The sequence below is a fragment of the Coturnix japonica genome, chromosome 5, assembly GCF_001577835.2.
Source record: "Coturnix japonica isolate 7356 chromosome 5, Coturnix japonica 2.1, whole genome shotgun sequence".
Taxonomy (NCBI): domain Eukaryota; kingdom Metazoa; phylum Chordata; class Aves; order Galliformes; family Phasianidae; genus Coturnix; species Coturnix japonica.
The window spans coordinates 33387130-33413669 of NC_029520.1; the positions used below are offsets into that span (position 1 = coordinate 33387130).

At 35.0% G+C, this 26540-nt stretch overlaps 1 protein-coding gene across 4 annotated transcripts in view; it reads right to left on the reverse strand.

The window, feature by feature from the left end:
• The window catches only part of SLC25A21 (solute carrier family 25 member 21), a 214036-nt gene that overhangs the window by 80682 nt on the left and 106814 nt on the right, over window positions 1-26540 (reverse strand). For all 4 annotated transcript variants that reach the window (XM_032444856.1, XM_032444857.1, XM_015865037.2 and 1 more), the window contains exon 2: window positions 16933-16981. In XM_032444856.1, coding sequence (XP_032300747.1) covers window positions 16933-16981 — 49 coding nt within the window. The remainder of the gene's footprint in view (window positions 1-16932; window positions 16982-26540) is intronic.

Here is a 26540-nt window from a genome sequence, read left to right on the forward strand (position 1 = left end):
ATGGTAAATTTTGGATAGGAGGCTCCTTTGGTCTTCTCTCCATCTCCACAAGATTTCAGTGTCTGGGAAGGTTGTCCTTTTTGGATATGTGATGTAATTCAGACTCTGAGGGATGCCAAAGAAAGGTGGAAAAGGTCTAGAATAGAGACAAGGAATAAAGGAAGTTCAAAGATGCCAATCTCTGTACCTCAGTGCCTTCAGCAGCCACAAGCATGTACATGAACAGAAAGTTAGTATAAATCCATATGCTTGATATATAACCACTGGACTTGTCTGCAATCTAAAATGTCATGAAAAGAGATAAAATAAAGTGCTCATTGAAAAAAAAGCAACTAAGTCAGTCTCCAGTGTGTATTTTACACTGCTTAATCCTGGAGGAGTACCTATAAAACATAAAATTGCAAAAAATTTTGCTCAGCACCATCCAGAGAGAAGACACTCTGGCAAGAGAAGATTCGGGGACATATTACTTTGTAAGCAAAGTAGCATGATTGCCTGAAACACCAGGAAAAGGAAAAAGGCAGTTCTAGAAGCATACAAAGATAGCCTTATGCCTCCAGAGTCAGCTGACTGTATGAGCTTTCTTTTTCCTTTGACAATCCCAGCGCAGCTGAGTAATGTGACCATAATGAGTGAAGCTTCGAAATCAGTCTGAGGCTGGAAAAGTCTCCACAAACTTGGAGGACTCAGAGCTTGATGAGTATTGATAAGCAAGAGTACTCACTTCTGACTGTAGGTTTATGGATGAGCTACCCACAAAATAGATCCTACATATCTGCTCTTCTGCTAGTCTTTTGTTTTCTTGGTATAATGTGTAGCAAGATTTGATTTGGGATCATTTCAGTCTTAAATAAAGAGCAACTGTTTACTGAGAAGATAATACTGCTACTTTGAGTGATCTCTGATTTTTTGGGGGTTAAGATCAGGAAAAGTGAAATATTTGCTAAGCACTTATAAGGTAAATTTGCTAGGTACTTACAACAAGAAGTAGGTGTGACTGTGGAAAATAAGAATCAGACTTTCAAAAAGCCAAATAATGTTTAAAGCCAGATAGCTGAAGCCGGAGAGGAGATTTCTAAAGATGTGGCAAAAGCGATAAGAAAATACCATCCTGAATGGCTGAACAAAAACAATATCTCAGGAACTAAAAAACTGTATACTTTTTTTTCACTTATGCTCTAATTAAATGAGATCTATGGAAAAACCTCAGGAGTAACAGTAATTTGAGCAATGTTCCTGACAGAACAATGGGTGTGCCAGCATAGCCAGAGCACTGGGCATTTTCCAAGTGTGCTAAGCAGATGGGAGATGCAGGAATACATTGAGGACACTGCTAAGACTTAAAAAAAATCTTGTACCTCGAAGTGTGCATAATTCTGCACCTGCAGCATAAATATACATATGGTCATGATTATAAACATGAGTCTATTTGAGTTAGATAAGATTTTTTTCTTTTTAAAATTACTGTGAGGAACAAAAATGTACGCTTCTATCTTGTAATTAGAATATTAGCTGCAGTACTTGCACTGGGATCTGGCAGATAGACCATAAAGAGCTTGGTTTGTTACAACACAGTGCAGTTGAACATTATGCAAGTGAACATGTTGGAAGAATGTCTCATACTTCTAGTATTTCCTCGAAGAATTACTGAGGCTTGAATAAAGAATTACACCACAGAGATTTAAAGGTCAAGATACTGTGTAGGTTTTAGGAAGGTCAAGTCCAAATCTGACTTCTGAATCAGTAGAGGAAGAACTTGACCAGGTTCTCTCCCTTCATACCTCTGTTACGAGATAATTGACTATTCTAGGTGAGAGGTTAATCTATTGATTCTATTCTGAAATTAAGTTTCTTCACTGATGCTTAAAATGTTTCACTGATGAACATTTAATTTAGATTTGTTTCAGAAATTATATATTTTCTAAGTGCATTTGAAGATTTTCACTGACTCTCAGAATTAGCACCTGAGTATTCAAACATCCCAGGACTGCTTCTCAGCCCATCATACTTCACTTCAGTGACCATGAAAATGAGGACAAATAGATCAAACTATGGTGAGCTTCTGTTTAACTACATGACGGAAACCAGCACAGCTGGAGGCAATTCTTAGCAAATTGATCAAAATTCCTTTACCTTAACTCCAGCTTAACTAATAAATAGACTTACATAATTTTCTGCAATCAGTCTAAATGTATTTGCAAAATTAGTGAAACTGTTGATCTCAAAATGTTCACTAAATCTTAAGCACGAGAATTTGAAGACCTTATATAGTTTATCTTTCTGCCAAACTGAAAAAGAATAACAGTTTATAACAAAATCTTATTAACTAAGTAAACACTGTAAAAGGTACATGTTCATAATTCCTTTGCCTTGTAACAGAATGGTTTTGCTCGTGCTTCACAGCCCCCCTCTAACATTAACTTTTGAGGTTTGTATTCTGTTCTCTTATTTAAAGATATTTATGTGTCAACGTCTGGAAACACATTGAAAATCTGAACTGGCTGCATGCACATTGATGCGCTTTTGCCATTTTCTAAAAAGCACTCTTTGTCCAACAACCCAGCCATTTTCTTAGATATATGAGTTTCTTTTAAGAGGTTTTTCAAATATTCTGTGAACAAAACAATCTTGAATTCCCTTTGAACATAATGCCTTTCACCTTTTCCTCGATTATTTCTGCAGTTGCAGACCATCAAAATCTGAAAGTAATAGAAATATCCTATTTGCTAAAATAAGTGAATACACTGAACTCTTTTTTTTTTTTTTTCCCCTCCTAAAAGCCCATGTTGCAGTCCCTCCTAAGGGACAAAAAATAACAAGAAAAAGGTGGAGTTTGAACTCAAAGAAAACATAAAAGCTTTCTTAGAAAAAAATCAATTACATACCCCAATTTGTTTTGCCAGCAGCCAAAGGAAAGCCTGGCTAGCATGTCTCAGGATCCAAACACCTTAGATCTACATGTTTCACCAAATTTTACATTATGGCTATTTCTAAGAAGTAAACTAACAATTAGAGACACCTGTTAAAAGTGCCTGTGCTCTGTTCACACTTCATGCAGTATCTTAAAGTGACAGCATGTTAAAATGTCAATACAGTCCTTTTACACTATACGAGTATTTATAACAACAGAAAGTGCAATTAAATTCTCTCCTCCTAAGTACTTGTATTTGACTTGGTTAGTAGACGAGAAAAGTATATAAATAAACTGGATTACAAGAGAAAACTATTGAAAATAAAAGCTAAAATACTACAAAATACATAATTACAAAAGACGTGGCCAGACAAAATTCAATACCTAGATTAATGCACTCTGCCTTATGCTCTGGCTAAGCACGTATTTTTTTCTATAGAAAGAAGAATTTAGGGTAGATTTAGAGTCAATTTAGAGTAAAATGTAAAAAAAAAAAAAAAAAAAGAAGTTTACATTCATGAAAAAATACTTTCTTACAAAATTTATCATAAACATCCATGTCATGAAGTCATGTTTATGCAGATGGTAAGTGAAGAACATCTAAAATTCTCCAGCTCTATTTAAATGCTCAGTGGAGTGTGAAGGGTCCCTTCACTTTAAAAATGTTAAATATTTTCTAAACAATTTGAAGTCGTGGATGTATAGGACATATCACCATGAAATTACAGAAGATCTCTTTTGTCTCACCTATAGCAGATGTATGTAACATTATTCTGAGCCACAGGACTGTGTGGAATAGATTGGAAAATACTGTTATTTTGCAGATAACAAAATAGACTCTTTCTAAAGGCTTCTGGCTATTCACATCAATTGAAATGTGGTGCAACTGCACAAATTATGTCTTCCATGAGCACCTGTGAATTGGCCTAGTTCTGCACGAGTTTTATGATTTGTCACTCTGTACTGAAGTTTACATTATCCTTAAGCAATGTGACTAAGTGGGAGGAAGGACTGTGGATCAAGCTTTTCAAAGTTGTTTCTTGTAGTTCCATTACAGTCAGGCAAGCCAAGAACAGTGGAACTGTGTTAACCCCAGCACACATAACACAAGTTTGGGAGTTGTTCTAATTGATGCTGAATTCCTATTAGTCACAAGGGTCTGTCCTGGCAGCCACAAAAAGCTGGAGTATAAAAGACATTCTGACTATTGACTTCTTTCCAGAATTACCAATTCCCATATAAGAGTTTGTGAGAAACAGGTGAAGTAGAGTCATTAATCCACCTCTATACCACCTAAGGATTTCTGTTCCATTAGGAAAATTTTCCAGTGCCAAAATCTCCCTTAAGGTCCCTTGAGCAGTCAGAATAACATAAAAAGACAAGACTATTACTTTGTCCTCTCCTTTCAACATCTCTAATTACTTCTAGTATATATATTTCAACAAAGGCTGCAAAGTGAGTAAGTAAAAAAGGCATCATTAATACATCTAATTAATCTCAAAATGATAATAAATCTCACTGCTGATATATGTTTGGACTTTTAATTCATGCAATTTAACAAATATTAGCTGTTTGGTTAATCAGGGAGTGATTTTGTGATATGTTTCATGGCTGTTTCTGTAGGAGAGCGACCTGAAGAAATTCTCTGGGAAGCCTGGTCTGGTGGTTGGTGACCCTGCACATAGCAGGGGGGTTGAAACTAGATGATCATTGTGGTCCTTTTCATCCCAGGCCATTCTATGATTGTATTATGTGATTGTGCCAAAAAAATGACTAAGCTCCACTGTAAATACAGTTTTGCAGCTTTTTGAAACCTGCTTTTTTATTAGAAGCACAATTCTATTCTGATAACTAAAACCTAATTCCTGGGAAATTTAGAATTGATTATTTTTGTGATAATATTAAGTATAGAAGATCATAAGAATATGTCTGTCCTAATCATTAATATTTTGCCAATAATCAATAAAGGGTCATTAGGGCAAGATGACAAGCCTGTACTCTCTGTACTTCCAGTGTCCATGGTTCTGGAGCTCAAGATTCTTAACTAGTCTTTGCTCTCTTCTTTGTGACAGTGTGTAGCTGTTAGAACAAGTTTTATTCCTGGAACCATACTTATTTCTATTCCCAGGCTTGCTTATTATGGGGAGCAGGCCAGTGTGTGTTCCATGTTTTTCACATTTTTCAGTACAGCTGATTGAAAAAGTCACACCAATGTCTGAGAAGAGGTCTCAGTTTACTTCCTTCCTTGTTCCTCTCTCTGGAACTACACTTATTCTCTTTTTGTCCTTGTTGAATAAATTCTTGGCTGAGTTAGAGAGCTGAATCTGCTGAGTGCAGGGCTGGTGTGAGGACATGTGAGGCTCCTCATAGTAGCCATGAGCTATAATCTGCAGAAGCTGTAAGATGAAATTTCAACCCTAATTACATATTTTACAAAGTCAACAGCTTTTTGTAACATGCAGTCATTTTTTATGGCAAAAGCTACAAGTGACTATTGTAAAATTGTGCAATTTTATTTACAAGCAACTTCAAGAATCTTTTATTCATTCAGATTTGGCAAACTATTTAGACATGATTTAAGTATTCCAAACTGATAAATAAGAACTCTGAAGAAAAGGAATTAATTTACTCCTGATTTAAATGGTTTGAAGCCTCTCACTTAATCTGTTCCATAAACAGTTGATCTATCTAGGAATTCACTTAAAACAACAATAACTATCACAACGAAGGAGATTTCACCTTTAGTTCCTCCTTTCCTTTTCCTGTGTGGTCCTGCTCCTTTCCCCGTGGTAATTCTAGTACTCACTAAACACTTCTTATAATAACCTGATTCAATAAGAAATTCATCAAAAAACAGTACAGTTTCCAGTAAATTTGTCTCCTCCTGTCATGCTGTGTTGCACACAATAATGCACTACAATAAGGTCTACAGCTTGCACAAGGAGATTTGCTGACGTGGGAGGAAAAATGTATCCTGTTCTTTAGCAATGATCAACTGTAAATTTGGTATTTCTCATCTAATGAAACAATACTAAATCTCAATATAATCCTCAGTTTCATGAGGCACATACTGAAGAGTGTTACGGAACATGATCTGCATAAGAATAGAATTGTCAGCTGTTTCAGTTCTCAGGTATGTCAAATTACTCAGACAATTAAAAAAAAATAAGAAAAAGAAAAAACAATAAAGAGAAAATATATGAGAAGGAAAATGATGCTTTAAAAAATTCACATTCCAGGGTTAAATTAGGAAAGTCTTTTACCTATCTAACACTTTTGCCTTATCTTTATTCCTCTTGTACTGGAACTCAAATTATGCCTTAGGAGGGACAACAGTTGCTTTCATCCCTGCATTTTGTATCCTAAGGGAAGGTACAACATAATGCACTAACAGAAAACATAGAAAAAAACGGCAATGAAAATAATGTTCCTATTTAACTCAGTGATGTATTAAGTAAATATGTAGACATCTCTGATTAGGATGCAGTTTTAAATGACAACTGAGCTGATTTAATGATTATCTAGTGGCTGCATACATCTTTTATGGATTAATTTTCTGAAATGTCAGTAAGCTGAATCAGTGTTTCCTGAAGTTTTGCCTTTTCTAGGTCTGATTAATGGAAACAGTGAGGACATACTACATACAGAACTGAAGGGAGCAGGGCAGCTCATGGTTCCCTATCTATGAGTAGGACTGACTTGTTCATCATCAGATCACCCTTTCACCAGATTAAATGCAACTATAATGTTAGAGTACACATGTATGCTTTTTATGCATACTGTTGGTATACAGTGTGGTGATTGCTACTGACAATCTGTGTGGTTTGCTTCCTTTTCTGCCCTGGTATTGCCTGTTACGCAAGAACTATTTCAGAAAACATAGCTAGGCAAAAAAAAAAAAGAAAAAAAAAGGTGATGAATTGATCAATTTTCCACTGAGCTATCAATGCATGACAGTATAAGTGCCAAGGGGTCAAATGCAATACCAAAATAATATAGCTTAAACTTTGTAAAGTCACATTTTCAAATGAAATATGTCCTTCCTCAGTTCTTTCTAGGTACAAAAACAAACAAACAAACAAACAAACAAAAATTTCTACTTTTTCTTTTTTTCTTTCTTAATTTGTATTCCACATTAGCAATTTCATAAGTATTTAATTGAACTTTTCCATTTTGTGGTTGACTTACTCGGGGATAATGTCATGTGACAGTAGAGGTGGCTGTTTGGAAGACTGGCTGCTCTCTGCAGGCACTTTTCCCATCCCTGAGTCACTTTTCTTATCCTTTTTCTTCCCTTTTACTGTCTCTGCCACATGTCTGACTTCTAAGTTGAGCTGATTCAGCTCACTGATGTGCTAAAGAAAGAAGCATCTAACTTGCATTCTGGGAGAAACCAATGCAATCAAAATTAAAATCTGGACAGATGCTAGATGGATAGTACCACATGCAGCACTTAGAAGACTACCTGCCTTATCACAGTTACAGACATTGAAGCACACCATACATGTGGGCATCTGCAGCACTTTCTAAACACTTAATTGTAGACGTGCGCATGACAGCCAATACAAGGGATTCTTGTGTATTCTTTTGTCACTACCTCAAGTGCAGGAGAATAGATAAGAATGAGGGGATGGCAGAACCTTTTGCAATTACCAGCAGTTAGTACTGCTGCAGATATGCAGTCTGCCACTACCTGTCAGGGACCAGGGACCAGTCAGGCCACAGACACTGAGGCCCAGCCTTCTGGCAATGCTCTGGGGCTGCTGGCATTGTGCTCTGCCCTGTGTGAGACTCCGGCTGTAAAAGTACAGTCTGACCCGCTGTCTTGTTGCCAAGGAGTCATCAAGTCACTACAGCTTCACAGCAGCTAAGAACTTGAAAATATTTCCCCCCATCCAATGTTTTTTTTTGTGTGTTTTTTTTTTTTCCTCCTGAGAAATAAATTCAAAAGACAGCTCGTTTGTGCCAAGATTATTTTGGAGATGGTATTTTCTTTGCATCCTACTCAACATCAAGACTTTTTTCTCAAAATCCCCCTCAGACACAGAATATACACTGATGCATCTGCTTGTAAAAACATACAAAAAGCATAGTTCATGAAGATATTATCTCTCTTTTTATTTATTTATAGATTCACTTGGCACTTATCGGCCTAATGCAGTTATTTTAAGGACATACTTAAATACAGTACTAATGGCCAATTTCTCTGACAGAACTGTTGGCATTGCTACAGTTACATTGTGCTTCCAACAAACACACTTCTATTCTCTTGTATCCATACTCTCTAAAAGCTAGTGCAAATACAAGGAAGAAAAAATGAATCACGAAGAGGCAGAAAACTGCTTTTAAGGATATTATAACTGAAGTTGTTAAATGGGGTTTTCCATACTTCATTTACCTCCTGCTCATTCTAATTCATGACTAAATAATAACAGTAGTAAACAAAAATATACTTTTTAAAAATTTTATTTATTTTTTTTTAATACAAAGTAATTCTTTGCTTCTTTTATTTTAGGTTTGTTCTGTCCATGGTTAGAAATCAGGCATGACAGTTGTCTAATGCAATATTTTTGTCCATGGAGAAATCAGGCATGACCATGTTCTACCCCTGACTGTGATCTTATCTTTTTATATCATGGATAAATCATTAACATCTGCTAATAATTACCCCAACTGATTTGTTAGATTGTTTTAAAATAATCTTATGTATACCATGGATGTCTCCAACTTGTAGCCTAACTAACCTGTCCCAGCTGCTTAATCCTTATTTTAAATATCATTTTAAAATGTATGCATATTTAAAACTATCCCATTTCTTTGTCTCCAGACTACTATTTAAACTGTGCTAACATCTGGTCATTTTCACTCCCCAATTCCCATTTTAAATACTTATTTTCAGCATATATTTTTCTTGTAAATAGAATCCCACGTACTTTATCACCTCCAAGCCCTCCACTTTCTCCTTTCTGCTCTTGTTCTCATTCCACTCTCCCTCATGGTTTCACTTGACTCATTATATTTTAAATGCAGGATTGATGCAGATGGAAGATTATGTAAAGAGTTTATTTGATTATCTACCCTAATTTAGACTTCGGAAAAGAAAATGCGGGCATGTCTAAAGGGAAACATAAAGAAAGGGAATGAGGAGCAATGTACAGTGAAAGAGGTATTGGTCATTGTTAGGGATGAAATTGCATAATGAAAACATATGAACATTAGAAAATCCTTTCTAGTTCTGAGAGCTGGTCGGCTATGAAGGAGTCCCCAAAGGGAATTAAAGGGCACTTATCACCTGGCACACCCTAAAATAGACAGGACACCAGCTGTGGATTGGGGCCAGGGAGCCAACAGTGGTTGGGACCTCTGAACAGGAGCAGAAAAGCTGCCCTCTTGTCCTGCCTTAGAGGAGAAGGAGAGAAAAAACAGGAACTGCCTCAGAACCAGAAAAGCTAGGACCACAAAAAAGACAGGAGAAGAAAACAAAGCTGGTATTCCAGGCAGCCTGGGACCTATTTCCATGCCAGGGATTTATTCTTTAACAGGACAGGAGGAAAAAAGGGAGAGGGGAGGCGAGGGCAGGCCAGGATGGGCTGATTGCTGCCACAGCAGTGGCAGAAGAGAAAGGATTAGTGTAGGCTGTAATATCTTGCTTGGAAACTGTCTGCAAATTTAAGCCTTGAGATTACACTGGCTTAGTCTAAACTGACTTCTGTATAGTCCTGGGTGAGAAATTAGCAGTTTTGGTGGGACTCCTCATTGCCATAAACACACAGATCATCATCAGACGGATCAGAAAATAATTATTACATCCTATCAATAATGCATGACATGGCATTACAGTTCTGGAGCTCTTTTGTCACATTTACTTACTCTGCCTGCAAGAGTTATCTGCAGTCTTATGCTATGAAAGGAAGTACTTTCAAAGAATTAAAATAAAAACAAAAGGAAAAAAACGATTCAGAGCTTTCTTGGATTTAAAACAGGAGTGCACAGTGTGCAGCCCAAGAAACCATAAAACACAACCCACCGCCACCATCTTGCAACTCCATCATGAGGGCAAACCTAAACAGCTTCAGTTTCTTTTTCCAGTGCTAGAGATGTTAAACATCAAGAAACTTCATCTTTTCTACCATGGAAGATATCATACCAGTAGAACCAAGTGGGTCTGTACACATTAAGTATTTAAATCTTTTAAAAATAATTTATGTAGATTGTAGAAGTGAAACTCTCAGGCTTTTTGCTAACTTACAAGTTCTGCTCATGTAGTTGCCAGGAACAGCATACATGAATCTAGGAACCTGATTGTGGTATGTAGCGGAAGACCAAACACAGAAAGAATATTGTGCTTTGGTATTAGAATAAAACCAAAACATAAGATAAAGGGACCTGAAATGAACTATTCCAATTCATAGCTGAAGCGGAATGAAAAACATAAATAATAATAATCTAAATATAATATATCACTGCGTCTCCCTTCCAGAGACAGCTTTGGCACTTACCTCCTGAACAGTGAGCCAATTATCTTCCTTCCTACAGAAAGACACTGGCCTGCTGCACACCTCTAGCATCCAGATTGCTAATTAGGCATCCAAAAATTTCATTTATCTAATAACCTTATAAGTAGGAGAAATATTCTTTAACAGTGAGATTACCGTTCTATCTTAAGAATGTTCATGACAGACATGGCTTATTTGATGGGTGCTAGAAAGTCCAATTGTTACAGCACCCAAGTTAATAAAAAAAAAGAACAGTTTTCGTACATCCAGAGAAATAGCACAGATAACACATAACCAAAAGAGTAATATCATCTTGCTGCTCTGTAAAATGGAAATGGTTGTTTCAGTTGTTTAAAAAAGCACCTACGACTCATAGGAAGACAGAGTAAATGGCAGAACACTCAATGAAAATAAAGGAAAAGCTTTAGAGAAAAGAGCTCTGACAGCCTGTTTTGATGACTAGCAAATTCAGCTTCTAACAGCAGGGATAAGCTCATTCTAAAATCAAGAAACATCATGTTACTTTTTACAAAAATCAACACTGATTTGAAATTGGGATACCACTAAACTGCTGCTTGATCACAAATGGCACAGTATCACATGAGGAGATGATGAAACAGTATTTATACAGTTCTTTTTATCCCGAAGGATCTCAAAAGACTTTATAAAATATACATATGGCATGCCTACAAATACAAAAAATAGAACACAACAGAAATCGCTTTGACTAGCACTGCAATTCAGAGCATCTGTTTAACAGTGCGCATCAATACTGTTCTTTAATTCAGGGAAGGATTTAAATTGGAATAGTGTATCTATCTGGAGTTATTAGCCCATTTGCCCTTATTAATTCCTAACAGATTATATGTAGAAGGAAAACAAAGGGCAAATGACTGAGTCCTGGATCACATCCATATTCAAATCATTGTAAACTTGATACGTTTGCATTATATAAAACTTGGATCTGTAAAATATTCTAAGTATTTAAATGCTGAAATTCAAATGCCAAAACCAGTATCAGCTACAACAAGCCCTATGAGTAAGTGTGCCAAAGGCCACCGATAAATCAACTAAAATTAATCCCAGGGAAAAGCCTTGACACCTGGTTGAAAGAAGGACAATAAGTCGATTTGGTCAGAGATTATGTTTACTAAGTATTTTCTTCTAGATGAAAGAAAAGATTTCTCAGGAAACAATCACATTTAATAAATCTATATATCTACATATTTAGAGAGAACAACATCCTTTACCATCTATTTTCAACATTTTCAAAGCAAAACTCTATTTTCCTGGTTAAAAAGAAAAGGCCAAAATTCATTGTTTTTCTAGCATTCTTCCAGGAGTTCAGCCCAAAAACAGAATGCTGAAACATTTAGTATCCTCATAATTTTCCTAGGATAGGAAGACTATTTTCTGCTTAAAATTATTATGAAATCTAACTAAACCATTTTGCAACAAGTAACATGAACTTATGCAAACCAAATGAGTTATGATCATTTGGAAATGGTAACATTGTATAAGGACAATGAACTCTTCCTTAAACCATGCTTTTTCAGGGACAGGCTCCACTACTGCTCACTTAAACAAAAAGAGACCAGAAATCAAAGAGGAATTAATGATATAAAGGAAGTAGCTCTTGCAAAACAACAGATGGAATGAGATCGGAAACATATGTAGTAAGCTGAACATTTTTAATAAGACCAAAATGACAGAATTGGAACAAAGGAACAAAATGGATAAACACACAGAGAAATCAGCAGAACAGTTGCTAACTAGAAATGGTTCTGTAATGCAGAGTTCAAATTTGGACTTAGATCCCAAATTCTTTTCTAAATGTGGGGCTTTAGATCCATGATGTTGGTCTGGATTGTTAGAGTAAGAACAGCAAACCATAAAATCTCGATTTGGACTGGAGGAAAACTTCCTCAAAATTGTCTAGGGTGAATTAATGGCCTTATTTTATATGCTTATATTCTGAATCACACAAGAGATGGAAAGTCAGTTCACATAAAGATCCTGATCTAAAACTAAACTATGTAAAAAAGCATTAAAGTAGAAGCAATATGTACCACATATTTCCCAGATTCTGAGGAAGCAGAAAGCAGCTTTAAGAAAAATAACAATGAGGTTCAACAGGTTGATCCATAAAGCAAGCTATATGTAGTAATGTATTCTCCTGAGAAACTTAAGTCAGAGGTTTTGAAAGAACGTCTCTTAGATTTCTCTCTTGGACATTGCTTCCCTATTTGCACACATTCATCCCAATGTGAGGCCATGTTATGAAGATACAAGTCTGAAAACAGAAGGGATGGTTTAAATAAACAACAACAACAACAAAATTAAAAGGGGTTGGACTTGTCATTATGTGAATTAATCAGAGAAGCATTAAAACACTGACTCCTGAATATACGTTTAAATTGTTTAGACACAAGTTACCCTCACAGTTCTCTTTAGTCTAGTTTGATACTAAATATCTCCAAGTCCTTTAGATGGTAGTTGGTTTGTGATAATGTATCACTCTCTGATTCCACATCCTATGGAATTAGGAACCCTTAATACTCCAGAGAGTAGGGATATTTTACTTGGTGTTCCTAAAGTCAGCACAGATCTGGAGAACAATTTTGTATTAATATAATGTGAGAGAAACAATCTTTCTTTTGCATACTTGACTCAAAATTTATAGTGATGACAAATTACTGTCAAAATGAAGGAGAATTAAACAATTCATTTAACTCATGTAACAATTTTCCCACTCACAGGACACAAATCTTACATGCTTTGTGAATTGGAAAGATTTTTGTGATAACTTGTTATTTTTCTCTATTATTTCAAATCACTTAATGACTTAATTTCTTCACAATTTTTCTATTAAACTCCCATATAGATGCAACTGTTAAAAAGTTACAAAGTATGGTTTCCATTTTCATAACTACAGAATACAAAGTTGCATCCAAGATTAGTATTTCCATTTTGATATATGTTTTATAGTTTTAAAGAATACTTGGACTAGCAACTAGGAAATTTGCTTTCAAGAATAGAGAAATGGCTAAAAGTCAAATTAAAAAAAAAAAAACAACTAGTGATAATTAATGAAAAAGAGGATTCACGTGTAAAGATAATCAATTTATAAACTTGAGGAAATATTAGCCAACATATTATTTTTGGTCATAAGGTTTGTAACTTCTGAAATGCGCCCAACCAAGAGTGATATTGCAAAATTAGAGGTGTTAAAATGTAACAGCAAGGAAAATTATCTGCCAACACAGGTAGTCTGGAAGCTAGCAAGCTGCTGGTCAACAGTGGGGAAATATAAAAAACTTTGCTTTGTGTTACATGTAATGATCTAGCATATGTTTTATCATACAGATATAAGTCTTATGTATAATAGAGACTCTAAGTTTCTTAATTAAAAAGACCAAACACACAACATCTTCGCTGCATCTGTACTAGAAAGATCTTCCTTGCTACTGTTCTCTCTACTCATACACAGATAGACACACAAACTCTTACCAAATTCTACATAATTGTACTTAGGATGACAGGTACAGAGATTAGGTGCTTTACTCAACCCACAGATGAATTATGAATTCATCATAAGGGTCACTGTAAATAAAAGAGCTAACAAAAAGTCACTGTTATGTTATACACATACATACAAATCTAACGAAATTTTGCACAGTGTATCATCAAAAACTATATGAACATATTTTCTATTTGAGAAGAAAGCACTATTTCAAAGAAGAATTGAGTTTCATTGGGTAAAAGTAATGGATTATAGGTTAGGACTCTCTAGTCAGGCAGTTTATATGGATTCCTTAACTAGTGATGTTTGATGCTATAGCAGAGAAGAAAATTATTTTGACATTTCGATTTAGGAAAAAAAGTATATTAAGCACGTTTCTTGTCTCCTTTATATATATATGCATTCTTCTAGTATTGTTATTGTAGAATAATAGAATATTACTAAACACAGAAAAAATATTGCAAAATATTGTCACAAAAGAGCCAAGCTATTTTCCAGGGTTTCAAAATAACCTTTGACAGGAACTTTCTTTTCTCCAATTTTTTATTAAAAGCATACACTAAATAAATATAACAACCAGCACTGATGCTGAGCCACAAATCCACTCGAAGTGAGCTTCTGGCATCTTCCCTAAACTTCAGAATGCTAACTTTGATCAAATAAGATTCTACTAATTTGAAAAGGCCATGGGAGTTTCCACCAAACAAACACTTCATAGAAAAATGCAGGAAACTCCAAACTTCATAAAAAATAAGCAACAAATGGCCCTTTTATAAATCCTTTCACCTAGCCATAAGAAAAAAACCCCACAACGCATATTAGCTGGAAGTAATTAAGAAATGACAGACTATCAGTACAATGTTGGAAAAGACTGAGTGCACTGCAGTGCTCAGAGACACAGCAACTAAGGAATTAAGTAAGAATGTACTACAAAACATACTAAATTCAAAGTCAATAATTAAAAACAATGTTTCCTTGTATCTTTTATGAAATGATTAAGCTACTCTACTAGTTTTGAGAATTTTGAGCCATCACGAAATGAAGGAATATACATAGTAAAGAATGGTTGAGATCAGAGAATATTCCATTCTTGGTTTTGCCATTGGTTTCCAAGATGTAAATATTTACAAGTACTGACAAATGCAAACCTCAGCAGAACTACTGAAATCCATGTAATACCTTTAAATACATCTGCACCAACAGAACAAAGAAAAGCTATTGCTTAGGTACTGCTCACTTCTGCAGAGTTGAAGTTAACTCAATGGGAGAAAAATTTGCTTAGCAGCTTTTTTCACTTGAGTCCCTAGTTTCAACCTGAACTGTAATCTGCTTTCTCCCTTTCACACCTATTACTCTTTCACTTTTTCTTCTTTTTTAATTTCATTGTTCATGGACTCAGATTTCACATTTTAAAGGGGTCCTATTATTTTTTTTTTTTAATGTTGATAAAGCTTCACAAACATCCTCTTGTATTCTTGAATGTTATCCATTTCTAGATCTCAGATATGATCGCTTTTAACAGTATGACTCACAGAAAAGTAAAATCTAGAATAGATGTTAATCAAGACATGAGAAGTAAAACACTGATAGTGCATTTATACTGTAAAAGGACATATGACACCTAGTGTAGTGTAAAGAGGAATACATGAGATAATTCATCCAGAGATTTTAAGAAGTCTTACAGCACAGTCTGCCAAGATGATACCACTAAAGTACACCCATGAGGACTACAAGAGAAGAGAAAGAAAAGAATTTGTTCTTTTAAGTTTGGTCTTGTATCTGCTTTGCTTGTACTTTAATTTCTATCTTGATACTATTTGAAGGGTTACAAAGGACACAGCTGAAACTACTAGGTGTATTGTCTCTGTACAGTAATCAAATTATTCCTGATTAAGAATTTCCAGAGCAAACTCCAAGCACTGAGGAGCACCTCCTGCACCCAGTCAGCAATTGATGTGGATGCAACATGCATTGCTATTCTCTGGTTTGGAGCAATGACTACAGATGGTATCCTGCAAAAAGCAAGGGACATAAAATTTTCTCAAACCCTTAGGTAAACCGCAGAAGAACATAAAACACATCTGTAGTAAAATGCTGACTAACAAACTAGATTCAGTGATGACTCAAGTCCTCACTGACATGTTCAAACATATTCCAGCCAACACAACTGTTCTCTTCATCATTTGTAGAGGTTTGATTCATCTCCCAGTGAAGTTTTTGAACTTAGATGAATGAAAACTGCACAGAGTTACGTATATAATAAGTATAGGTATTGTATGAAGTACACACAGAGTAACATTTTTTCACCTCTCTGTTGAATACTTCTGCATTCTTTGTTACCTTTCATATATGGTAACACTCACTTAAGAATCAGTATGCAAACTGAAAAAGGAAAAATATATTAAAAAAACTAGGAACGCAGCTATTATTCTTCCATCTCAAAAATAACATTGGAAAAAGAAAGTATAGCCAAATTTTCCAGGTCACTTCATGATTCATATTCACATAAACAAATAGTCAGAAAAGAAAACAGTGGCAAAAGGTAATAGTATGAAGTTACTTAGCTTGCACAGCAAACATGAAACACCCCATTTCACCATTTTAATAATTTGTATCAGGTTTCAGAGGTCATTGACAATGACTTTGGAGGCAGTATGTTATTTCCGATTTTCATTAAAAAGTACTACTGCAGATAATATATATATTGGAAGCAAATTTAACTGTAGCCATCCTCATACAGGGGGATTTCATTACAACCTCAAAATACATTTCATAAAATATATTTATCACCTTTAGATGACCTGTAATCAGAAAAGTGTTACGCTATTCAAATTCCAACTGTCAAATGCTGTAGATATAGGTAAGTAAATACAAATGCCATTAAAGACAGAAGTTATCTTACTTGGAGAAGTTCTAGTTTTGTTTTTTTATTTTTATTTTTTGACAGCTCCTAAACTGGATGTCTTCCAGTTTCAACAAAACCTGTCCAAGCAGAATCTTACCTTGTTTTCACTACATCAAGGGGATGCATCAGGCAAATTTCTACAAGACCTATAAAATAATAACAGAAAAACCTAATAAGCACTTGTACAAACTAATTTCATTTTCATTGACTCAGCTAGTTCTTGAAGTTTGAAAAGTGAAAACTTAAAGGTATCGTTATTGTTACATTACCTCATATATTCAATACTCTTCTCCAAAGATTTTAGACAATAAACTATGTGATAGTTCACTGCTGAGGGGAAAGCTAGCACATATTAGCAATGGGATCACTTTATTCATCATTTCTGCTCAGTCCTCTGTTTTAAGACCACCAGAAATATTTGGCTGCCATCATAAAAGAATACATTAAATCTTGCAGAAGTTAGTGAAAGAAGGGAGTTCAGTTTAGCACTGGCTTCTCTGTTATATGTGACTAATCCTTAAAGACGCTGCTGTTAAGGAAAACAGTGCGGGGGGCTCCAATGAACCCAGTACTAAAGTGACTGGCCATTCTTGAGTTATTCATGGTTATTTGAGCTGTCAACTTATTGACTCTTTTTCTTGTCCTGTTCCTGACCTAATGCTTATGTGCTGTCTATGTGTTCCCCTTTCCTGTTCCACCAGCCATCATGAACATTTAAATGCACATGCGGGGGACTTTCCATGTCCATGAGAGAAGGTTTTGGATGGCAAAGGGAAAATTCTGACAAAAGAAGAGATCTGGAAAATCCCTAATGCACTTGCAACCACTGGCTTCAAATTTGGCAGTTGTAGCAAAATTGTAGCAAAATTGGCTACATTTTCTCATGTTTTCTAGACCTCTGTACTTCTCTGATCAACTTCTATACCATTCACACTCCAAACAGCAAATGTATAAGAAGAATATATATTTATCTGTATAACAGTAAAAGTACATTTTTGAGATCTCAACACTCAGAAATGAAGAACTATACAAACGTTTAAGGATTTATAGCTAATGAGCAAATTTGCATCTGTGCATCAAGGGTAATAAATTACAGAATCTAAGAATCAGAATGGCTTACGTTGGAAGGGACCTTAAAGATCATCTAGTTACAACTCCCCTGCCATGGGCACCACAGCACCCAGTGGGGCTGCCCGAGCACCATTCAGCCTGGCCCTGAATGCCACCGGGGTTGGGGCATCCACAGCTTCTCTGGGCAGCTCCTGCCAGTGCCTCACCATCCTCTGAGTATAGAATTCCTTCCTAACATCTAATCTAAATTTGTCTGCTTTTAGCTTTAACCCACTAACCTTTGTCTAATCATTACACACCTTGATAAAGACTTATGATCTTGTGGACTCTCTTTAAGGATGAGAAGGCCAATATAAGGTTTCTCCTGAGCTTTCTCTTCTCCAGGCTGAACAATCCTAATCCTCTCAGCCTTATAATTTATTTATTTATTTATTTTAAGTTTATGTAAGAAAGTTAGCCTATCACTGAAACAAAGCATTGGTGGAGTGAAAATTCTCATTATAGTCAAAAGGAAAGTTAGCCAATAAATGCAAGAGCTTTTAGCTCAACCTATAATAAATATTTATATTTAAAAATCATAGTTTTCTGCTTAAGATACCATACATACTAAATACATTATTAATAATGATCATATATTTATCTTAAGATAGAATACTCTAAGCATCCAAAGACTGCAAAGATTTTTGCACAACTGCACAGTTAGTTCTTCAAGTTAGTAACAGGAGGGTATAACCTGTAATACTGAAATCTTAACCAGATGCATTTGAACAGGAGTTCACATGAAAGTTTGCAAAGATCTTCAAATGTCTAAATAAAATTATTTGCATAAAATATTTAGAGAAAGTTACAAATTTTCCCTCTTTTCTATAATTACACTCTAATGTATAATGCTTTCAAAACATAAAACTTGCCAGATAACCCTTTACACCAGGCCTCTTCTTGCTGTGTTTGAATAAAGCTATCAAGGTAATATTTGACTATTGTTTTGCCATATTTTCTTTACACCCTAATCAACACTTCATTTCTGCTGAAATGGAAGATAACACACACTGCATCAGCATTAAATACCTATAAACAAATATAAATATTAACAATAATGAAATTCATTCAAAATCATGTGATTTAATATTTTTAATATCTTTTTTTTTTCTAGAAAGTTAGAGGTGCAGCTTTTATTTCTGAATACATATATTTATTGCCATAATTATTGCCCAGGAATGACTTACATTTTATTAAAACAAGGACAAATCACATGTCACATAAGGGAACACAGACCGTAAGTTTTCTGTCCTTATTCTGTCCCAAAATCTATAAACTAGTCCACAGCTGCCAACAGGTGCTTTACAAATAGTGTTGCAGTCTAGTGTTTCAGTGCTGGCAGGGGGCATAGCCTATGAGTTTTTTCTTTTCTAATGACCCTCCTCCTTTTCCAACTTTTCTCACCCCTAAGTTTTAGGTCTTCCCTTCTGTCTTGTTTTGGCAGATACAAACTACAGCAGGGGGGCAAGCATGGGCCCAGGGGCTGTTCAACCTATTCTGTTTTTGTACCATTAATGTCCATTTTGGGAGAAAAGTGTATAGTGCCAGAATTTGGCTCTATTTTCTTGGTCCTCATAGAATAATTTTTAAGTCAGGCATTCATCCAGCAACTGAATCAGATGAATTCCAAGGTCTTTGGCAAGAGATCTGTTTTGATAACTTCAGGATTCTATTGGTTATCTGCTTTTCTCACTCCTTCTTTTGTATCATCATTTAATTACATACTAGGTTTTAAACAATGTATAATTAGTTGGGATTATTACAAGACTCTGAAGAGCACTGAAGGAGTGCACACTGTGCAAGATGTTAATGGAACAGCTACAAACACAAGCTACATTTTTCCATCTACTATAGTAGTCATGCAGATCATTACAACATCCTACTTGATAGCCTGCCCAGAAAGTGTGGTGGCCTTCCTAAATTACAAGCACTCTGAGATGTGCCCAATAAAATAAAATATATTGCTCTTTTTTTTTTTTTTTTTTTTTTTTTTAGCTAATATTCATTGGTTTTGTGACAAATTCTATTAGCACTATGAAAATCTAATTAGTTAAGTAGATACTGTGCAATATATTTTAATTTGTCATACTGAAAAGACTACTGTTTACCAACTATACTTTCATGATAGAGTAGTTAACATAGCTACACAAATAGATTGTCCAAAAACATGTTCTAATAGTCCCATTGGGTCTCCTTGGTGATGTCACATGAACTAATTCAGTGTGATTTATAATGGTCTAATTATGTTTAAAGCAACTCAGATCCAACAAACTGAACAAGAGCCCAAAGGAAACATAGGAAAGAACAATTACTGGGGCAATCCAACCTTTGTTGTCTTCTGGGTGGGAAAACTTTCCTTGTGAAAACTGGATACTAACAATAAAACAAGACAATAAAAAATCTGTGTGTAGAAGAAATAACCAGCTGTCATCATAGACAACATTTTGAATGTACACAAGTGGAAAATCAACAACCAAGAGGAAAGTCCAGAGTTCTGTTATGTAAACAATGATGCTGGTTAGCTAAGGCTGCAGAGGGAGAAAATGTCAGAGAATACTGACACCAAAGCAGCTCTCTTTGGTAAACATTTTCCATTTTCCAGCTAATATCGCCAGTTTTCAAACTGTTTTCCAAAATGGATTACATCACATTCCCCTCTACAAGAGTCACACTTAAAGTATCAAATTGGCAGTCTTCTCTTCAAAGTAAACATTTCAGTGAGTGGTAAGTATATTAAGTTCCTTTGCTCTTTGTTCCCTTGTTCCATCATACACACAAATCTTGTACCAATGAACATATAATATTTTCAGAAACCAATGAACATATAATATTTCTAGAAAATGCTATGACTCTTCAAAACAAAAATGATTCCAAGTTTTGTCTGTTCACTGAATAGGAAAAAAAGAATGAAATGTAGCTAACAGTACTTGCTTAATAGCATAGATAAGAATAGAATCATTAAGGTTTTGGCCTTTTGGACAAATTCTTGCCTTCAGCTCTTCTTAGAACCTATGAACTGACTGGTGTGCTGTATCTGTGATATACATTGCCATGTCTCATAGAAGTCTGAGTATATGACCTTCTATGTGTTTTCTGCAAAATTCACCCTGAAAGGGTGTTCCAGTACAGACTGAGGAGATGCAGAGCATGATCCATGTGTGTTAGTTCAGACAACCCCCTACTGCTCAGAAGTCATTATGCACCCTCCTACCCTTGTGTTACTCATTTCCCTGGAATAACAGAGTCACAGGAGAACCACAACAGAAAGGAGACTGGTCACAGAAAATGCAGCAATAAACACTTTAGGCGCTGTGCATTGTATAGTTGGAACAGCCTATATTTATTTTGGCTTTTATGTAGACATAGTTACAAGGTAAGAAACGATGATAAATATTTTATGTATACTATGCATTTCCTTCTGAGAGTATATGTCTGACAGAGAAAATCTTGTGTTGCTATTTGTATCCTAATGAAAACAATGACATATTCTTCTGTCTGTCTCTAAGCTAAAACACTTTGACAAGTGTAGAAGCACTTCCTGATTATAACGGTTTTGTTAGAAGAATAATCAATGACTGTAAAAAAAAAAAAAAGTATCCCTGCAGTCAATTTCATACAGGCTAATTTTTGTTAGCCTGCTGTTCTGCTGTATAGATACATAATGCTTTTATATGTTCTGTAAGTGTAAAAAGTCATAAAACCAACAAAACTCTAGGTTCACCATAATACATATATCACTCTTTTTTCCACTATTCACTACTTCTTTTCCAAGGAGATGGTCACATATTGTACTCTCCCCATTTAAAGTAAGTGTTAAGTAGTTCAATAAGAAAATCTATTCAGCAGTTAGCATGTGATATGATGGAAAAAACCTACATATTAGCTGCTACTAAAGAAAGTGATGTACATTTCAATTCTTGCCCAGGATTTTATTTAGCAGTTTGGTGTATGATTAACTAACTATACCCTGGAGCTCCCCAAAAATCATTAATTAATGTCTAAGTAATGAGACAAATCAATGCTCCCATTAGAAAATAGGGAGAGATTGGACCTTAGCTCAAAAAAAAAACTTCTCCGTAATGGCAACACAGCAGTCATGAGTCATTCTCCCCAGAGACCTTGAATACACTGAGAAAATATGCTAGAAAACATGTTAATTAAACAAGATGTTGAATATGATTTTTCTCTTGGCAGAGACAATGATAACTGTGTTTAAAAATATTAGCTGATGATGATAATCTCAGCAGGAGCTGTTGGTTTGCCTTCATTACCTAGCACTTCTTAGAAAAAGGTGGCTTTTGCATGCCAGCGTGATGAGCTGGGTCTTGTTCAACATCTTGTTAGGCAACAAGATTCCTTAATAGAGGCAGCCTGTCAGTGCAGCATTGCTATCTGAAACCTGGGGAGCAGTAGACCATTTGGCTTTCTGAAAAACAGAGAACTTCAGCTGCAAACAGAAGAACCCTTATCTCACTTTAACTTATCTTTATATTATCTCTGAATTGAGGATAAATGTTCCTATCAAGCTATTGTTCTTCTCTTTCACAGCCTAACACAGAACACGGTTTTCATCTTTTTCAATCTAACACACAGCTGAGCTGATAAATTTAAATAAATTGTAAATAAAATACGTGTAATTTAACCAGACCCCCAGTCTGCATCTATCTTACATTTAGCAGAATTCAGCAATAATTACCAATATACTTCTTTGCTCTGGGAGAAAAAGACATCTGGCTAAAATGTTGAAAGTATGCATGGCAAAGTACTCTAAATTTAGTATAAATTTCTGCATTGTTTGCTTTTTCACAATGTTTTTGGCAGTATCAGCTGAATCAGTATATTATGCTCAAGCTGCCAGCAGTACCCACATATTTATACTTGCTGTTGCCTACAATAGAGCTCAGTGAATCTTGAGATGTGCTTCAAATAAACTGCTCAATACTCATTTGAGTACTGTTTTCTCTTTAAAAAACAAAGGTAAACTTCCAGTTTCATTTGAAATTTTTGTTGTTCATTTTAAAATGGACAGTTCTACTGTTCTGCTACTCAGTTCACAGCTTGATTAACTTCATGTGTATGATTATGAAGAAATTAAGAAGTACCTACATAATTGCCTTTAAACCCATCTACAGAAATTTGGAGGATTAAGTTAGTTTATGTATAGTTATAATAAGTCTAGAAGGAAATGCCAAAACATTCAGGAAAATCAGTGGCTACCCAAAGATGATCTTTAACTTCATCTCCATCTCTTAGGAAGACAAATTCATCCAGATTCTGGTAGCACACTGCACTCTCATAAGCAAGCAGATCCTACTGCACTACTCACAGAGCCTTTCTGAGTAAAATGCCATGTAAATCAATTACTATCTATATGGTAAGACCTATAAGATTTGCATTTATGGCATTCTCAAATAGACAGTAGACATAACCATATTTTATATTGCAGATTCCTCATAATTTTATTTGATTTAAAAAAAAAACAAAGCTGACTAAGTAGAGTATAGAAAGTTTGATTATACAAATGCACACAACGTTTAGGTTCTGGCACAAGTGATAGTTGAGAAAAACAGAACAGAACACATAGGAAAAGCTCAGAAACATTCCGTGTTCTTAGGTGGTATAAATTATTGTGGTCCCTCTAAAGGAAAGAATAGATATCAAAATAAGAAGCTGAAACTATAAAATATTTTCTCTGATTTCTTGAAGATTAGTGAGGCAATATGACATGCATCTCCAGAATTCACCATTTAGAATGTTGCAAAAAATTTGCTTTATCTTGATTTCCACTTCTAGACCAATTATCAAATAATAATAAAATAATAATAATAATAAATAAAAAATATTGGACTTTCAAATAATTCTGGACAAAATCTCTTTTTCTGTAATGATTAGCAATAGAGTTGCTCATATAGCTGCTATTTCTTTCTTTAGTCTTTATACATCTTTCACATCTTTCATTGATTTTGTATTGTCATTAAAGCTTCGTCTTATAAAATAAACACTTGCAATTTACAAACTTAAGTGTCTGAGTCTCTAGACACAAGTGAAAGTCTATATTTCAAGTAAATTCTCCATAAGTACTTTGGCAAGTATTACATACTATTATGTCACTCACAGATGACATATTCTTTCCATCACTTGTGTCTGAAAAGGAAGTTTTTTGAAACACAACTAAAGGGACCCACTGAGGTCAGCACTGGGTTATTCTATGTTCATGTCACCACAGACTTAGATATTTCAGTGCATATTGAATCAATATTCCCACAATGAAAATGTGTAACCTGTATTTTCTTTGCTGTTATAGGAAAATGCTTCTCAATAAACTTGTTTTCATAAGAAGTTTGCCCATTCATACGTCCCAAAGCTGTTGTAATCTTCATTGCTAATGCTGATCTAAGAGCATGGACATTATTCCATTTCTTGACACATTTAAAGTTCTCTAATGAATAAAGCAAACAGCTTATGGCTGCTTGGACTGTCACTCGATTGCCCTGGAGGGCTTTAATGTCTTTAAAATAGGCCTCCTAGTTTGTATTTAACTGCCTTGTCCACAGAGGTCTGAGGGGTAGAGCAGATCAAAGATGTGCTAGAAACATAAAAAGCAGCTGTCCTTCATTTACCTTTAATTAGCTACATCTGACCAGATTCTTTATGGTCTCTTTGTCCCACATTCAACAGTTGATAGGCCTTCTGACCTGTCCTTGAGGATTTTATCATTACATGAATTTCAACAAAATACAAATTTTAAATATTTAATACAAGACTTTGAAAAAATCCTTGGTCTTACTATGGAACCACCAATACCTGAGGATTTTGGTTTACTTGCCAAAGCTACAAACTGCTCAGCATTTGGAGTGTTAAAATTGAATGATTGTTGAACTTAGATTTAGTTATTTACTTATGTTCCTTTGTATACTACTCAACATTGCAATGTGTAAATATCACCTGACAAGGAATCGAACAGAAAACCAAAAGTCAAGCAAGCACCTCTGCTGGCACAGTACTACTGCAATTCCACAGGATACTCCAATAATTGAAATTGGCAATGATGCTAAGAGATGCTCAGATTTACTAACATGCATTTCAAGATCAGCTCTGTCTTTGTTGCTAGGAAGCTAAAGAACATGTTTAAAGGAATACAATAATGTTCTCACCGAATTCAGTGTGAAGGTTTTATGTTCCTCTGTAAAAGTAGTTCTGAATACATAAGCTTTGAATAAAGCACCTCACATAACGTCAACAGATAATTATAACACAAAGGCTATGAGATATTTATAAAGAAAGCCACGTATTTGCACTCCCTCATGCCTCTTATTACACAGATCCCATTACTTAGAAGTCTCTCTGCGTAGCACAGGCATCATATAAAGACACTGAGGGGGATGGATTTTGGATTAGGTCCAGTCATAAAAAGAATTAAATAATCAAATTTGCGATCTTAACTATAGTATCATAGAATGACTTGGTCTGGAAGGGACCCCAAGGAACATCAAGTTCCAACCCCCTTCCATATACAGGGCCATCAAAGAGTTGATTTGGAACAGACCTCAAAGATCCTCAGATCTCCTTCTCTGTATGTGAAAGCAATTTGTAATCCCTATGTTCTATTCCAAAATGTTAACCTTGTAGTCTTCCCTAAGGACATTTTAATTAATCATGTGCTAAATTGTTTGTAGACTCCTCCAAATGCCACAGTGGGAAGGAACACAAGCAATTAAAAAGCCTGCCATAGTATTGATACAGGAATCAGCGAGCAGGTGTGATGAGCAGCAAAAATATATTGTTCAAGAAATTCTTCTGAACAAGATGCACTAAGAACTTTCTACTAAACTAGGAACCACAAGAGATTATTGCTGCACCTCAACTTAACTCCTCAGACCTTCTTTTCTAGCATCTGACCCATTTAGCAACTGTTGAAAACTTCAATTATTTATCACTTATTTCAAGAGGCATGCATCCTTCACCTATCACTTAAGAGATCTGATTTAAAACAGGTGTCAGAACTACTTCCACACATAACTAAAGGAGAAATTTGCATGAACAGAATAAAACTGGGTTTAAAAAATAAATCAGCATGCTTATTTTTGCCAAATACTTCCTAAAGTTAAGAATATTTGAATAGTTACTAATAAGATGTAGATTTTTTTTCTATTATTTTTTGAACCATCACTATAATCAAATAACAAAGTATCTACATGTATGAATAATAAAATGAAAGTATCAGCTACTGTTCTGCTTGAAAAAAGCAAATAGAAATGGGCATAGCAGTGATGAAAGTGTAACATAGATAACAGTAATTTTCTATGCCCTAGTCTATGTTAAAGTGTAAATGTATAATGTCTGACCTAAGCATTTCAGTCTAGGACACTGTATACAAGGTATTAGAAATTTCAAATTAAAGCAATATCAAGAATGGAAACGTTCCTAAAAGAGTAATATTATAAAGCAAAGTAAAAGCTTACTTTTTTTACTGGAATCAGTGAACATAAATCATTCTTCTGAATAAAAAGATGCCAGGTAGTTGAATTAATAGAAGGATATTTCCTGTTCCCATCATTAATATAAGATCTATTACATCTCAATTTTAAATAAAAT